The sequence below is a fragment of the Phalangium opilio genome, unplaced genomic scaffold (genome assembly GCF_054372755.1).
Source record: "Phalangium opilio isolate 3A_F unplaced genomic scaffold, DU_Popi_V2 ptg000092l_1, whole genome shotgun sequence".
In the NCBI taxonomy this organism is placed as follows: domain Eukaryota; kingdom Metazoa; phylum Arthropoda; class Arachnida; order Opiliones; family Phalangiidae; genus Phalangium; species Phalangium opilio.
The window spans coordinates 2,484,811-2,498,463 of record NW_028324197.1 but is presented as its reverse complement, the minus strand read 5'-3'; the positions used below and the strand labels follow the sequence as shown (position 1 = coordinate 2,498,463).

At 38.8% G+C, this 13,653-nt stretch overlaps 1 protein-coding gene, 4 non-coding genes and 36 pseudogenes across 5 annotated transcripts; all 41 read left to right on the top strand.

The window, feature by feature from the left end:
• The first annotated feature begins 85 nt into the window (after nt 1-85).
• LOC149642036 (5S ribosomal RNA) lies at nt 86-204 on the top strand. Its single transcript, XR_016372117.1, has one exon. It is a non-coding gene; the product is annotated as a 5S ribosomal RNA (ribosomal RNA).
• A 136-nt stretch (nt 205-340) lies between these two features.
• On the top strand, nt 341-443 carry LOC149642035 (5S ribosomal RNA; annotated as a pseudogene).
• Nucleotides 444-565: 122 nt separating this feature from the next.
• On the top strand, nt 566-668 carry LOC149642034 (5S ribosomal RNA; annotated as a pseudogene).
• Nucleotides 669-790: 122 nt separating this feature from the next.
• Nucleotides 791-893, top strand: LOC149642033 (5S ribosomal RNA; annotated as a pseudogene).
• A 122-nt stretch (nt 894-1,015) lies between these two features.
• On the top strand, nt 1,016-1,134 carry LOC149642032 (5S ribosomal RNA; annotated as a pseudogene).
• A 137-nt stretch (nt 1,135-1,271) lies between these two features.
• LOC149642031 (5S ribosomal RNA) lies at nt 1,272-1,390 on the top strand. Its single transcript, XR_016372114.1, has one exon. It is a non-coding gene; the product is annotated as a 5S ribosomal RNA (ribosomal RNA).
• A 136-nt stretch (nt 1,391-1,526) lies between these two features.
• Nucleotides 1,527-1,629, top strand: LOC149642030 (5S ribosomal RNA; annotated as a pseudogene).
• A 345-nt stretch (nt 1,630-1,974) lies between these two features.
• LOC149642029 (5S ribosomal RNA) lies at nt 1,975-2,077 on the top strand (annotated as a pseudogene).
• Nucleotides 2,078-2,199: 122 nt separating this feature from the next.
• Nucleotides 2,200-2,318, top strand: LOC149642028 (5S ribosomal RNA; annotated as a pseudogene).
• Nucleotides 2,319-2,456: 138 nt separating this feature from the next.
• Nucleotides 2,457-2,575, top strand: LOC149642027 (5S ribosomal RNA). The gene has a single exon (XR_016372166.1). It is a non-coding gene; the product is annotated as a 5S ribosomal RNA (ribosomal RNA).
• A 360-nt stretch (nt 2,576-2,935) lies between these two features.
• Nucleotides 2,936-3,038, top strand: LOC149642026 (5S ribosomal RNA; annotated as a pseudogene).
• A 122-nt stretch (nt 3,039-3,160) lies between these two features.
• LOC149642025 (5S ribosomal RNA) lies at nt 3,161-3,279 on the top strand (annotated as a pseudogene).
• A 136-nt stretch (nt 3,280-3,415) lies between these two features.
• LOC149642024 (5S ribosomal RNA) lies at nt 3,416-3,518 on the top strand (annotated as a pseudogene).
• Nucleotides 3,519-3,639: 121 nt separating this feature from the next.
• On the top strand, nt 3,640-3,742 carry LOC149642023 (5S ribosomal RNA; annotated as a pseudogene).
• A 122-nt stretch (nt 3,743-3,864) lies between these two features.
• LOC149642022 (5S ribosomal RNA) lies at nt 3,865-3,967 on the top strand (annotated as a pseudogene).
• A 122-nt stretch (nt 3,968-4,089) lies between these two features.
• LOC149642021 (5S ribosomal RNA) lies at nt 4,090-4,208 on the top strand (annotated as a pseudogene).
• Nucleotides 4,209-4,345: 137 nt separating this feature from the next.
• LOC149642020 (5S ribosomal RNA) lies at nt 4,346-4,464 on the top strand. Its single transcript, XR_016372153.1, has one exon. It is a non-coding gene; the product is annotated as a 5S ribosomal RNA (ribosomal RNA).
• A 360-nt stretch (nt 4,465-4,824) lies between these two features.
• LOC149642019 (5S ribosomal RNA) lies at nt 4,825-4,927 on the top strand (annotated as a pseudogene).
• Nucleotides 4,928-5,049: 122 nt separating this feature from the next.
• Nucleotides 5,050-5,152, top strand: LOC149642018 (5S ribosomal RNA; annotated as a pseudogene).
• Nucleotides 5,153-5,274: 122 nt separating this feature from the next.
• On the top strand, nt 5,275-5,393 carry LOC149642017 (5S ribosomal RNA; annotated as a pseudogene).
• A 2,184-nt stretch (nt 5,394-7,577) lies between these two features.
• Nucleotides 7,578-8,108, top strand: LOC149642016 (uncharacterized). The gene is made up of 2 exons (XM_089850521.1): nt 7,578-7,618; nt 7,685-8,108. The coding sequence occupies exon 2, from the start codon at nt 7,741-7,743 to the stop codon at nt 8,089-8,091; it is 351 nt and encodes a 116-aa protein (XP_089706647.1). The 5' UTR covers nt 7,578-7,618; nt 7,685-7,740; the 3' UTR covers nt 8,092-8,108.
• A 416-nt stretch (nt 8,109-8,524) lies between these two features.
• Nucleotides 8,525-8,627, top strand: LOC149642015 (5S ribosomal RNA; annotated as a pseudogene).
• A 121-nt stretch (nt 8,628-8,748) lies between these two features.
• On the top strand, nt 8,749-8,851 carry LOC149642014 (5S ribosomal RNA; annotated as a pseudogene).
• Nucleotides 8,852-8,972: 121 nt separating this feature from the next.
• Nucleotides 8,973-9,089, top strand: LOC149642013 (5S ribosomal RNA; annotated as a pseudogene).
• A 137-nt stretch (nt 9,090-9,226) lies between these two features.
• LOC149642012 (5S ribosomal RNA) lies at nt 9,227-9,345 on the top strand (annotated as a pseudogene).
• Nucleotides 9,346-9,481: 136 nt separating this feature from the next.
• LOC149642011 (5S ribosomal RNA) lies at nt 9,482-9,584 on the top strand (annotated as a pseudogene).
• Nucleotides 9,585-9,706: 122 nt separating this feature from the next.
• On the top strand, nt 9,707-9,809 carry LOC149642010 (5S ribosomal RNA; annotated as a pseudogene).
• Nucleotides 9,810-9,930: 121 nt separating this feature from the next.
• On the top strand, nt 9,931-10,033 carry LOC149642009 (5S ribosomal RNA; annotated as a pseudogene).
• A 121-nt stretch (nt 10,034-10,154) lies between these two features.
• On the top strand, nt 10,155-10,271 carry LOC149642008 (5S ribosomal RNA; annotated as a pseudogene).
• A 136-nt stretch (nt 10,272-10,407) lies between these two features.
• LOC149642007 (5S ribosomal RNA) lies at nt 10,408-10,510 on the top strand (annotated as a pseudogene).
• Nucleotides 10,511-10,632: 122 nt separating this feature from the next.
• Nucleotides 10,633-10,735, top strand: LOC149642006 (5S ribosomal RNA; annotated as a pseudogene).
• Nucleotides 10,736-10,856: 121 nt separating this feature from the next.
• Nucleotides 10,857-10,975, top strand: LOC149642005 (5S ribosomal RNA; annotated as a pseudogene).
• Nucleotides 10,976-11,112: 137 nt separating this feature from the next.
• On the top strand, nt 11,113-11,215 carry LOC149642004 (5S ribosomal RNA; annotated as a pseudogene).
• A 122-nt stretch (nt 11,216-11,337) lies between these two features.
• LOC149642003 (5S ribosomal RNA) lies at nt 11,338-11,456 on the top strand (annotated as a pseudogene).
• Nucleotides 11,457-11,817: 361 nt separating this feature from the next.
• On the top strand, nt 11,818-11,936 carry LOC149642002 (5S ribosomal RNA; annotated as a pseudogene).
• A 137-nt stretch (nt 11,937-12,073) lies between these two features.
• LOC149642001 (5S ribosomal RNA) lies at nt 12,074-12,176 on the top strand (annotated as a pseudogene).
• A 346-nt stretch (nt 12,177-12,522) lies between these two features.
• On the top strand, nt 12,523-12,641 carry LOC149642000 (5S ribosomal RNA; annotated as a pseudogene).
• A 137-nt stretch (nt 12,642-12,778) lies between these two features.
• On the top strand, nt 12,779-12,881 carry LOC149641999 (5S ribosomal RNA; annotated as a pseudogene).
• Nucleotides 12,882-13,003: 122 nt separating this feature from the next.
• On the top strand, nt 13,004-13,106 carry LOC149641998 (5S ribosomal RNA; annotated as a pseudogene).
• Nucleotides 13,107-13,228: 122 nt separating this feature from the next.
• Nucleotides 13,229-13,332, top strand: LOC149641997 (5S ribosomal RNA; annotated as a pseudogene).
• Nucleotides 13,333-13,452: 120 nt separating this feature from the next.
• Nucleotides 13,453-13,571, top strand: LOC149641996 (5S ribosomal RNA; annotated as a pseudogene).
• The last annotated feature ends 82 nt before the right edge of the window (nt 13,572-13,653 follow it).

The window sequence follows — 13,653 nt, the reverse complement described above, 5'->3', positions numbered from 1 at the left end:
ATATTTTCATTTTGTTATTGTTTTAAAAAGATGAAGGTTAATTTGTCTCACTTAATTTAAATTCGAATTATTAACTAGCACTCTCGGCAACGGCCATATCATGCTGAAAACACCGGTTCTCGTCCGATCACCGAAGTTAAGCAGCGTCGAGCGCAGTCAGTACTTGGGAGGGAGACCACTTAGGAACACTGCGTGCCGTTGGCTTTGTCACTTTTTTTCCTCTTTTAAAATCCAATAGATATGAAAAAAGCAAACATATTTTCATTTTGTTATTGCTTTAAAAAGGTGAAGGTTAATTTGTCTCACTTAATTTAAATTCGAATTATTAACTAGCACTCTCGGCAACGGCCATATCATGCTGAAAACACCGGTTCTCGTCCGATCACCGAAGTTAAGCAGCGTCGAGCGCAGTCAGTACGTGGGAACACTGCGTGCCGTTAGCTTTTTCCTTTTTGTTTCCTCTTTTAAATTACACCAGATATGAAAAAAGCAAACATATCTTCTTTTTGTTATTGTTTTATAGAGATCAAGGTTAATTAAATTCAAATTATTAACTAGCACTCTCGGCAACGGCCATATCACGCTAAATACACCGGTTCACGTCCGATCACCGAAGTTAAGCAGCGTCGAGCGCAGTCAGTACTTGGGAACACTGCGTGCCGTTAGCTTTTTCCTTTTTGTTTCCTCTTTTAAATTCCACCAGATATGAAAAAAGCAAAAATATCTTCTTTTTGTTATTGTTTTATAAAAATGAAGGTTAATTAAATTCAAATCATTAACTAGCACTCTCGGCAACGGCAATATCACGCTGAATACTCCGGTTCACGTCCGATCACCGAAGTTAAGCAGCGTCGAGCGCAGTCAGTACTTGGGAACACTGCGTGCCGTTGGCTTTTTCCATTTTGTTTCCTCTTTTAATTTCCACCCGATATGAAAAAAGCAAACATATCTTCTTTTAGTTATTGTTTTATAAAGATGAAGGTGAATTAATTTCAAATTATTAACTAGCACTCTCGGCAACGGCCATATCACGCTGAATACACCGGTTCTCGTCCGATCACCGAAGTTAAGCAGCGTTGAGTGCAGTCAGTACTTGGGAGGGAGACCACTTAGGAACACTGCGTGTCGTTGGCTTTTTTGCTTTTTTTTCCTCTTTTAAAATCCAATAGATATGAAAAAAGCAAACATATTTTCATTTTGTTATTGTTTTAAAAAGATGAAGGTTAATTTGTCTCACTTAATTTAAATTCGAAATATTAACTAGCACTCTCGGCAACGGCCATATCATGCTGAAAACACCGGTTCTCGTCCGATCACCGAAGTTAAGCAGCGTCGAGCGCAGTCAGTACTTGGGAGGGAGACCACTTAGGAACACTGCGTGCCGTTGGCTTTGTCACTTTTTTTCCTCTTTTAAAATCCAATAGATATGAAAAAAGCAAACATATTTTCATTTTGTTATTGCTTTAAAAAGGTGAAGGTTAATTTGTCTCACTTAATTTAAATTCGAATTATTAACTAGCACTCTCGGCAACGGCCATATCATGCTGAAAACACCGGTTCTCGTCCGATCACCGAAGTTAAGCAGCGTCGAGCGCAGTCAGTACGTGGGAACACTGCGTGCCGTTAGCTTTTTCCTTTTTGTTTCCTCTTTTAAATTACACCAGATATGAAAAAACAAACATATCTTCTTTTTGTTATTGTTTTATAGAGATGAAGGTTAATTAAATTCAAATTATTAACTAGCACTCTCGGCAACGGCCATATCACGCTAAATACACCGGTTCACGTCCGATCACCGAGTTAAGCAGCGTCGAGCGCAGTCAGTACTTGGGAACACTGCGTGCCGTTAGCTTTTTCCTTTTTGTTTCCTCTTTTAAATTCCACCAGATATGAAAAAAGCAAAAATATCTTCTTTTTGTTATTGTTTTATAAAAATGAAGGTTAATTAAATTCAAATCATTAACTAGCACTCTCGGCAACGGCAATATCACGCTGAATACACCGGTTCACGTCCGATCACCGAAGTTAAGCAGCGTCGAGCGCAGTCAGTACTTGGGAACACTGCGTGCCGTTGGCTTTTTCCATTTTGTTTCCTCTTTTAATTTCCACCCGATATGAAAAAAGCAAACATATCTTCTTTTAGTTATTGTTTTATAAAGATGAAGGTGAATTAATTTCAAATTATTAACTAGCACTCTCGGCAACGGCCATATCACGCTGAATACACCGGTTCTCGTCCGATCACCGAAGTTAAGCAGCGTTGAGTGCAGTCAGTACTTGGGAGGGAGACCACTTAGGAACACTGCGTGTCGTTGGCTTTTTTGCTTTTTTTTTCCTCTTTTAAAATCCAATAGATATGAAAAAAGCAAACATATTTTCATTTTGTTATTGTTTTAAAAAGATGAAGGTTAATTTGTCTCACTTAATTTAAATTCGAATTATTAACTAGCACTCTCGGCAACGGCCATATCATGCTGAAAACACCGGTTCTCGTCCGATCACCGAAGTTAAGCAGCGTCGAGCGCAGTCAGTACTTGGGAGGGAGACCACTTAGGAACACTGCGTGCCGTTGGCTTTGTCACTTTTTTTCCTCTTTTAAAATCCAATAGATATGAAAAAAGCAAACATATTTTCATTTTGTTATTGCTTTAAAAAGGTGAAGGTTAATTTGTCTCACTTAATTTAAATTCGAATTATTAACTAGCACTCTCGGCAACGGCCATATCATGCTGAAAACACCGGTTCTCGTCCGATCACCGAAGATAAGCAGCGTCGAGCGCAGTCAGTACGTGGGAACACTGCGTGCCGTTAGCTTTTTCCTTTTTGTTTCCTCTTTTAAATTACACCAGATATGAAAAAACAAACATATCTTCTTTTTGTTATTGTTTTATAGAGATGAAGGTTAATTAAATTCAAATTATTAACTAGCACTCTCGGCAACGGCCATATCACGCTAAATACACCGGTTCACGTCCGATCACCGAAGTTAAGCAGCGTCGAGCGCAGTCAGTACTTGGGAACACTGCGTGCCGTTGGCTTTTTCCTTTTTGTTTCCTCTTTCAATTTCCACCCGATATGAAAAAAGCAAACATATCTTCTTTTTGTTATTGTTTTATAAAGATGAAGGTGAATTAAATTCAAATTATTAACTACCACTCTCGGCAACGGCCATATCACGCTGAATACACCGGTTCTCGTCCAATCACCGAAGTTAAGCAGCGTCGAGCGCAGTCAGTACTTGGGAGGGAGACCACTTAGGAACACTGCGTGCCGTTGGCTTTGTCACTTTTTTTCCTCTTTTAAAATCCAATAGATATGAAAAAAGCAAACATATTTTCATTTTGTTATTGCTTTAAAAAGGTGAAGGTTAATTTGTCTCACTTAATTTAAATTCGAATTATTAACTAGCACTCTCGGCAACGGCCATATCATGCTGAAAACACCGGTTCTCGTCCGATCACCGAAGTTAAGCAGCGTCGGGCGCAGTCAGTACGTGGGAACACTGCGTGCCGTTAGCTTTTTCCTTTTTGTTTCCTCTTTTAAATTACACCAGATATGAAAAAACAAACATATCTTCTTTTTGTTATTGTTTTATAGAGATGAAGGTTAATTAAATTCAAATTATTAACTAGCACTCTCGGCAACGGCCATATCACGCTAAATACACCGGTTCACGTCCGATCACCGAAGTTAAGCAGCGTCGAGCGCAGTCAGTACTTGGGAACACTGCGTGCCGTTAGCTTTTTCCTTTTTGTTTCCTCTTTTAAATTCCACCAGATATGAAAAAAGCAAAAATATCTTCTTTTTGTTATTGTTTTATAAAAATGAAGGTTAATTAAATTCAAATCATTAACTAGCACTCTCGGCAACGGCAATATCACGCTGAATACACCGGTTCACGTCCGATCACCGAAGTTAAGCAGCGTCGAGCGCAGTCAGTACTTGGGAACACTGCGTGCCGTTGGCTTTTTCCATTTTGTTTCCTCTTTTAATTTCCACCCGATATGAAAAAAGCAAACATATCTTCTTTTAGTTATTGTTTTATAAAGATGAAGGTGAATTAATTTCAAATTATTAACTAGCACTCTCGGCAACGGCCATATCACGCTGAATACACCGGTTCTCGTCCGATCACCGAAGTTAAGCAGCGTTGAGTGCAGTCAGTACTTGGGAGGGAGACCACTTAGGAACACTGCGTGTCGTTGGCTTTTTTGCTTTTTTTTCCTCTTTTAAAATCCAATAGATATGAAAAAAGCAAACATATTTTCATTTTGTTATTGTTTTAAAAAGATGAAGGTTAATTTGTCTCACTTAATTTAAATTCGAATTATTAACTAGCACTCTCGGCAACGGCCATATCATGCTGAAAACACCGGTTCTCGTCCGATCACCGAAGTTAAGCAGCGTCGAGCGCAGTCAGTACTTGGGAGGGAGACCACTTAGGAACACTGCGTGCCGTTGGCTTTGTCACTTTTTTTCCTCTTTTAAAATCCAATAGATATGAAAAAAGCAAACATATTTTCATTTTGTTATTGCTTTAAAAAGGTGAAGGTTAATTTGTCTCACTTAATTTAAATTCGAATTATTAACTAGCACTCTCGGCAACGGCCATATCATGCTGAAAACAACGGTTCTCGTCCGATCACCGAAGTTAAGCAGCGTCGAGCGCAGTCAGTACGTGGGAACACTGCGTGCCGTTAGCTTTTTCCTTTTTGTTTCCTCTTTTAAATTACACCAGATATGAAAAAACAAACATATCTTCTTTTTGTTATTGTTTTATAGAGATGAAGGTTAATTAAATTCAAATTATTAACTAGCACTCTCGGCAACGGCCATATCACGCTAAATACACCGGTTCACGTCCGATCACCGAAGTTAAGCAGCGTCGAGCGCAGTCAGTACTTGGGAACACTGCGTGCCGTTAGCTTTTTCCTTTTTGTTTCCTCTTTTAAATTCCACCAGATATGAAAAAAGCAAAAATATCTTCTTTTTGTTATTGTTTTATAAAAATGAAGGTTAATTAAATTCAAATCATTAACTAGCACTCTCGGCAACGGCAATATCACGCTGAATACACCGGTTCACGTCCGATCACCGAAGTTAAGCAGCGTCGAGCGCAGTCAGTACTTGGGAACACTGCGTGCCGTTGGCTTTTTCCTTTTTGTTTCCTCTTTTAATTTCCACCCGATATGAAAAAAGCAAACATATCTTCTTTTTGTTATTGTTTTATAAAGATGAAGGTGAATTAAATTCAAATTATTAACTACCACTCTCGGCAACGGCCATATCACGCTAAATACACCGGTTCTCGTCCGATCACCGAAGTTAAGCAGCGTCGAGCGCAGTCAGTACATGGGAGGGAGAACACTTAGGAACACTGCGTGCCGTTGACTTTTTCACTTTTTTTTCCTCTTTTAAAATCCAATAGATATGAAAAAAGCAAACATATTTTCATTTTGTTATTGTTTTAAAAAGATGAAGGTTATTTTGACTCACTTAATTTAAATTCGAATTATTAACCAGCACTCTCGGCAACGGCCATATAATGCTGAAAACACCGGTTCTCGTCCGATCACCGAAGTTAAGCAGCGTCGAGCGCAGTCAGTACTTGGGAACACTGCGTGCCGTTAGCTTTTTCCTTTTTACCTCTCCGAGTGACGTATGTCACGGAGAGGTATTACACCGGCCGTGTCTGTCTGTGTGTCTGTCTGTCAGACCCCACGTGACCGCGTTCGCAGTTTACAAATCGGAGCAAACAAATACCCGATTTCCGGAACGCGTTCGCGGTTCACGGAAATTTGGTCATTCATCTACCAACACCAGTCTTTACTAACTGGCTTCTAAGGACCACAATCTGCTAGTCTTTGTCCATCCCACATGGACACTAGTCTGTACGTGCTTGCTTCCAAGCACCACCAACTTCTGTTCTTCGTCAATTTCACCTTGACTCCAGCTTCTATGCACCACCATCTTCTGCTCGTCGTCAATTCCACATTGACACCAGCTTCTATACACTACCATCTTCTGCTCGTCGTCAATTCCACATTGACACCAGCTTCTATACACTACCATCTTCTGTTCTTCGTCAATTCCACATTCACACCAGCTTCTATGCACCACCATCTTCTGTTCTTCGTCAATTCCACATTGACACCAGCTTCTATGCACCTCCATCTTCAGGTCTTTTGTCCATTCCACATGGACGCCGGTCAGTACATTCTGGCTTCTTTTCCACCGTCATCGTTTGGTTTCAAGATATACGCGGCGAGCGGCTAGGGTTACGAGAAACGTCTAGCCTCCCAATGGCAGGGCTTCCACCATCGGTTCACGCGAATGCGTTTTTATCTATTATTTGGTTTTAAGATATACGCGGCGATCAGCTAGGGTTACGAGAAACGTCTAGCCTCCCAATGGCAGGGCTTCCACCAAAGGTTCACGCGAATGCGTTTTTATCTATTATTATAATGGAAACGGATCGTATATATACCCCAAAATTTGAAGAAAGCGGGCAAGAAGGGTACCCTTCACTTTAAACGTCAATATTAGCAAAGTTTCGAAAGATATTATGAACAACTTTATTTTAAACGATTTAACTATTTTTAAAGTTATTTACTGGCGATTAAAATAATTAAAAATAATTATATTTATTTAAATATTAAAGATAAACCCAAGTACCGAAGTCGTTAAATCATTGCCTCCTATATCTATCAAGGCCCGTGCATTGCGTTATATTTCCTACATTGCCTCCTCTATCTATCAAGGCGCGTGCATTGCGATATATTTTTGAAAATAACAACCAAAATGGGAAGCTCCTCTCAAAACCATAATAATTTATTTTCTTTGTTATATGAAATGAAAATATGGATAATATTTTCAGCAATTCAATTTGAATGGCTCTTTCTGATGTATCATTCTCTCAGCACTGTTCATAATGGACTGAACGTAGAGATTCGAGACACTATGAATTATGGTAGTGTTTCAAATCCTCTGTAATGAGGGCTTCACGACTTGGAGTGAGTCGAAAGATAAATACACATCCTATTTTTTAGTTGTACCATGCGTACCACAATGTTGCCAGACGTTTATTGAAGGATGCTTGGGTACTTGGTACAGACTGTTACGTCTACCAAGTTTCCTAGTATCCAAGAATAAATAGGATTCATAGAAGCCAGTGTTAAGGGCATGTCATGGGTCAAGTCGTTAATTATATCGACGCAGTTAAATAGCTGATGGCATTATTTTATCCACTTTCTCATTGCGTTTCGAGTGGAAGTTCAACTTTGGCACGGACGACAGATGGTGCTCTTAACCTTCTACCCCCAAAAATCGCTGTTGTCTGTTCGTTTTCCCCTTCCACGTTTTTTCGTTATAAACTTATGATTTAACGAACTGTTAAGATAAAATTTCATATTTCCTAAGACAGATAAGCTTCTACTCCTTTCATCTTACTCCCAGTTAGATTACAAGCTGGTGTTAAAAAAAATTCAATGGCGAAAAAAGTATTTGACAATCTAAGAATATTTTTTAAATATAAAAAAATGCTGTTTATTTTATACGCCCCCTATTTGTGAAAGACCTTTTTTACGCACTTTTATCATTCTTTATTTGAATTTCAAAGGTAGTACTTCATAATTCAATCTTCTGTAATAACTTTCTTCGGAAAATAATATTTTAAACGTTACAGAGTCTTGCAAGGGGATTGCTTTTGCGGATTTTGTGAGTATTTAACTGAATAATAAAATGGAGGAGGATAATAATTTAAGTAAAGAGGAAATCAGGAAACGTAAAGCAAGGGAAAGAATGAGGGCAAAAAGGTCAGATCCTGAATTTAGGAAACGAGAAAATGAAAGGAGAAGAGTGTTAGCAGCTGAAAAAAAGGCTGTTTCGGGAACAGGTTCTAGCACACCCAATGTTGGTCCTACCGCGAGGCCAGTTGGCCATGATTCTGCGAAAGATGACGCATTAAATAAAAGCTCTATTGAAAGTACCGTAAGCGTAGGCATATCTATTAATGAGGAACCCAATAATGTACAAAATGATAATGCTAATATTAGTGAAATAATCGAAGGCGATGAACAAGTACGAGCCTAGCTTATGTGTGATTGGGTTGTGGCTTCCATGTTTTAGGGACATTTGCTTTTTGTGTGGCGAGGTATGATTCAGCTTTGATATGGACAAATGTTACAAATCATACTGGTAGACTAAGAATACGGTTGAGGTATAGCGAGAGAGTAGAGTTTCCACAGCAATTGAGAGATATTGAAAAGGCTTGAACAATTGACTATTTTAAAATTGAATTCCTGCACTTGCAAAGAATTAAAAAAAGCGATAGATGCATATATTTAGGTTGTTTAAGGGGTAGTGATAGTCATCTCCACTCGGAGAGGTAATATTTTGGCTTTCCCAACTTGTTGTTTCCTGTTTTAAATTCCACCAGATATGGAAAAAGCAAACATATCTTCTTTTTGTTATTGTTTTATAAAGATGAAGGTTAATTAAATTCAAATTATTAACTAGCACTCTCGGCAACGGCCATATCACGCTGAATACACCGGTTCTCGTCCGATCACCGAAGTTAAGCAGCGTCGAGCGCAGTCAGTACTTGGGAACACTGCGTGCCGTTGGCTTTTTCTTTTTGTTTCCTCTTTTAATTTCCACCAGATATGAAAAAAGCAAACATATCTTCTTTTAGTTATTGTTTTATAAAGATGAAGGTGAAATAAATTCAAATTATTAACTAGCACTCTCGGCAACGGCCATATCATGCTGAAAACACCGGTTCTCGTCCGATCACCGAAGTTAAGCAGCGTCGAGCGCAGTCAGTACTTGAAAACACTGCGTGCCGTTGGGTTTTTCCTTTTTGTTTCCTCTTTTAAATTCCACCGTATATGAAAAAAGCAAACATATCTTCTTTTTGTTATTGTTTTATAAAGATGAGATGAATTAAATTCAAATTATTAACTAGCACTCTCGGCAACGGCCATATCATGCTGAAAACACCGGTTCTCGTCCGATCATCGAAGTTAAGCAGCGTCGCGCGCAGTCAGTATGGGAGGGAGACCACTTGGGAACACTGCGTGCCGTTGGCTTTTTCACTTTTTTTTCCTCTTTTAAATTCCAATAGATATGAAAAAAGCAAACATATTTTCTTTTTGTTATTGTTTTAAAAAGATGAAGGTTAATTTGTCTCACTTAATTTAAATTCAAATTATTAACTAGCACTCTCGGCAACGGCCATATCATGCTGAAAACACCGGTTCTCGTCCGATCAACGAAGTTAAGCAGCGTCGAGCGCAGTCAGTACTTGGGAGGGTAACCACTTAGGAACACTGCGTGCTGTTGGCTTTGTCACTATTTTTCCTCTTTTAAAATCCAATAGATATGAAAAAAGCAAACATATTTTCACTTTGTTATAGCTTTAAAAAGATGAAGGTTAATTTGTCTCACTTAATTTAAATTCGAATTATTAACTAGCACTCTCGGCAACGGCCATATCATGCTGAAAACACCGGTTCTCGTCCGATCACCGAAGTTAAGCAGCCTCGAGCGCAGTCAGTACGTGGGAACACTGCGTGCCGTTAGCTTTTTCCTTTTTGTTTCCTCTTTTAAATTCCACCAGATATGAAAAAAGCAAACATATCTTCTTTTTGTTATTGTTTTATAGAGATGAAGGTTAATTAAATTCAAATTTTTAACTAGCACTCTCGGCAACGGCCATATCACGCTGAATACACCGGTTCTCGTCCGATCACCGAAGTTAAGCAGCGTCGAGCGCAGTCAGTACTTGGGAACACTGCGTGCCGTTGGCTTTTTCCTTTGTGTTTCCTCTTTTAATTTCCACCAGATATGAAAAAAGCAAACATATCTTCTTTTTGAAATTGTTTTATAAAGATGAGATGAATTAAATTCAAATTATTAACTAGCACTCTCGGCAACGGCCATATCATGCTGAAAACACCGGTTCTCGTCCGATCACCGAAGTTAAGCAGCGTCGAGCGCAGTCAGTACTTGAAAACACTGCGTGCCGTTGGGTTTTTCCTTTTTGTTTCCTCTTTTAAATTCCACCGTATATGAAAAAAGCAAACATATCTTCTTTTTTTTATTGTTTTATAAAGATGAGATGAATTAAATTCAAATTATTAACTAGCACTCTCGGCAACGGCCATATCATGCTGAAAACACCGGTTCTCGTCCGATCATCGAAGTTAAGCAGCGTCGAGCGCAGTCAGTATGGGAGGGAGACCACTTAAAAACACTGCGTGCCGTTGGCTTTTTCACTTTTTTTCCTCTTTTAAATTCCAATAGATATGAAAAAAGCAAACATATTTTCTTTTTGTTATTGTTTTAAAAAGATGAAGGTTAAATTGTCTCACTTAGTTTAAATTCGAATTATTAACTAGCACTCTCGGCAACGGCCATATCATGCTGAAAACACCGGTTCTCGTCCGATCACCGAAGTTAAGCAGCGTCGAGCGCAGTCAGTACTTGGGAACGCTGCGTGCCGTTAGCTTTTTCCTTTTTGTTTCCTGTTTTAAATTCCACCAGATATGAAAAAAGCAAACATATCTTCTTTTTGTTATTGTTTTATAAAAATGAAGGGTAATTAAATTCAAATTATTAACTAGCACTCTCGGCAACGGCCATATCACGCTGAATACACCGGTTCACGTCCGATCACCGAAGTTAAGCAGCGTCGAGCGCAGTCAGTACTTGGGAACACTGCGTGCCGTTTGCTTCTTCCTTTCTGTTTCCTCTTTTAATTTCCACCAGATATGAAAAAAGCAAACATATATTCTTTTTGAAATTGTTTTATAAAGATGAGATGAATTAAATTCAAATTATTAACTAGCACTCTCGGCATCGGCCATATCATGCTGAAAACACCGGTTCACGTCCGATCACCGAAGTTAAGCAGCGTCGAGCGCAGTCAGTACTTTGGAGGGAGACCACTTAGGAACACTGCGTGCCGTTGGCTTTTTCACTTTTTTTTCCTCTTTTAAATTCCAATAGATATGAAAAAAGCAAACATATTTTCTTTTTGTTATTGTTTTAAAAAGATGAAGGTTAAATTGTCTCACTTAGTTTAAATTCGAATTATTAACTAGCACTCTCGGCAACGGCCATATCACGCTGAATACACCGGTTCACGTCCGATCACCGAAGTTAAGAAGCGTCGAGCGCAGTCAGTACTTCGGAACACTGCGTGCCGTTGGCTTTTTCCTTTTTGTTTCCTCTTTTAATTTCCACCAGATATGAAAAAAGCAAACATATCTTCTTTTTGTTATTGTTTTATAAAAATGAAGGTTAATTAAATTCAAATTATTAACTAGCACTCTCGGCAACGGCCATATCACGCTGAATACACCGGTTCACGTCCGATCACCGAAGTTAAGCAGCGTCGAGCGCAGTCAGTACTTGGGAGGGAGAACACTTAGGAACACTGCGTGCCGTTGGCTTTTTCACTTTTTTTTCCTCTTTTAAAATCCAATAGATATGAAGAAAGCAAACATATTTTCATTTTGTTATTGTTTTAAAAAGATGAAGGTTAATTTGTCTCACTTAACTTAAATTCGAATTATTAACTAGCACTCTCGGCAACGGCCATATCACGCTGAATACACCGGTTCACGTCCGATCACCGAAGTTAAGAAGCGTCGAGCGCAGTCAGTACTTGGGAACACTGCGTGCCGTTTGCTTTTTCCTTTGTGTTTCCTCTTTTAATTTCTACCAGAAATGAAAAAAGCAAACATATCTTCATTTTGAAATTGTTTTATAAAGATGAGATGAATTAAATTCAAATTATTAACTAGCACTCTCGGCATCGGCCATATCATGCTGAAAACACCGGTTCTCGTCCGATCACCGAAGTTAAGCAGCGTCGAGCGCAGTCAGTACTTGGGAGGGAGACCACTTAGGAACACTGCGTGCCGTTGGCTTTTTCACTTTTTATTCCTCTTTTAAATTCCAATAGATATGAAAAAAGCAAACATATTTTCATTTTGTTATTGTTTTAAAAAGATGAAGGTTAATTTGTCTCACTTAATTTAAATTCGAATTATTAACTAGCACTCTCGGCAACGGCCATATCATGCTGAAAACACCGGTTCTCGTCCGATCACCGAAGTTAAGCAGCGTCGAGCGCAGTCAGTACTTGGGAACACTGCGTGCCGTTGGCTTTTTCCTTTGTGTTTCCTCTTTTAATTTCCACCAGATATGAAAAAAGCAAACATATCTTCATTTTGAAATTGTTTTATAAAGATTAGATGAATTAAATTCAAATTATTAACTAGCACTCTCGGCATCGGCCATATCATGCTGAAAACACCGGTTCTCGTCCGATCACCGAAGTTAAGCAGCGTCGAGCGCAGTCAGTACTTGGGAACACTGCCTGCCGTTGGCTTTTTCCTTTTTGTTTCCTCTTTTAATTTCCACCAGATATGAAAAAAGCAAACATATCTTCTTTTTGTTATTGTTTTATAAAGATGAAGGTGAATTAAATTCAAATTATTAACTACCACTCTCAGCAACGGCCTTATCACGCTGAATACACCGGTTCTCGTCCGATCACCGAAGTTAAGCAGCGTTGAGCGCAGTCAGTACTTGGGAGGGAGAACACTTAGGAACACTGCGTGCCGTTGGCTTTTTCACTTTTTTTTCCTCTTTTAAAATCCAATAGATATGAAAAAAGCAAACATATTTTCATTTTGTTATTGTTTTAAAAAGATGAAGGTTAATTTGTCTCACTTAATTTAAATTCGAATTATTAACTAGCACTCTCGGCAACGGCCATATCATGCTGAAAACACCGGTTCTCGTCCGATCACCGAAGTTAAGCAGCGTCGAGCGCAGTCAGTACTTGGGAACACTGCGTGCCGTTAGCTTTTTCCTTTTTGTTTCCTGTTTTAAATTCCACCAGATATGAAAAAAGCAAACATATCTTCTTTTTGTTATTGTTTTATAAAAATGAAGGTTAATTAAATTCAAATTATTAACTAGCACTCTCGGCAACGGTCATATCACGCTGAATACACCGGTTCACGTCCGATCACCGAAGTTAAGCAGCGTCGAGCGCAGTCAGTACTTGGGAACACTGCGTGCCGTTGGCTTTTTCCTTTTTGTTTCCTCTTTTAATTCCCACCAGATATGAAAAAAGCAAACATATCTTCTTTTTGTTATTATTTTATAAAGATGAAGGTGAATTAAATTCAAATTATTAACTACCACTCTCAGCAACGGCCATATCACGCTGAATACACCGGTTCTCGTCTGGTCACCGAAGTTAAGCAGCGTCGAGCGCAGTCAGTACTTGGGAACACTGCGTGCCGTTTGCTTTTTCCTTTGTGTTTCCTCTTTTAATTTCTACCAGAAATGAAAAAAGCAAACATATCTTCATTTTGAAATTGTTTTATAAAGATGAGATGAATTAAATTCAAATTATTAACTAGCACTCTCGGCATCGGCCATATCATGCTGAAAACACCGGTTCTCGTCCGATCACCGAAGTTAAGCAGCGTCGAGCGCAGTCAGTACTTGGGAGGGAGACCACTTAGGAACACTGCGTGCCGTTGGCTTTTTCACTTTTTTTTCCTCTTTTAAATTCCAATAGATATGAAAAAAGCAAACATATTTTCATTTTGTTATTGTTTTAAAAAG

What these genes read in the sequence shown, in the direction of transcription:
- LOC149642016 (XM_089850521.1), top strand. Translation starts at nt 7,741, where the DNA reads ATGGAGGAGGATAATAATTTAAGTAAAGAGGAAATCAGGAAACGTAAA.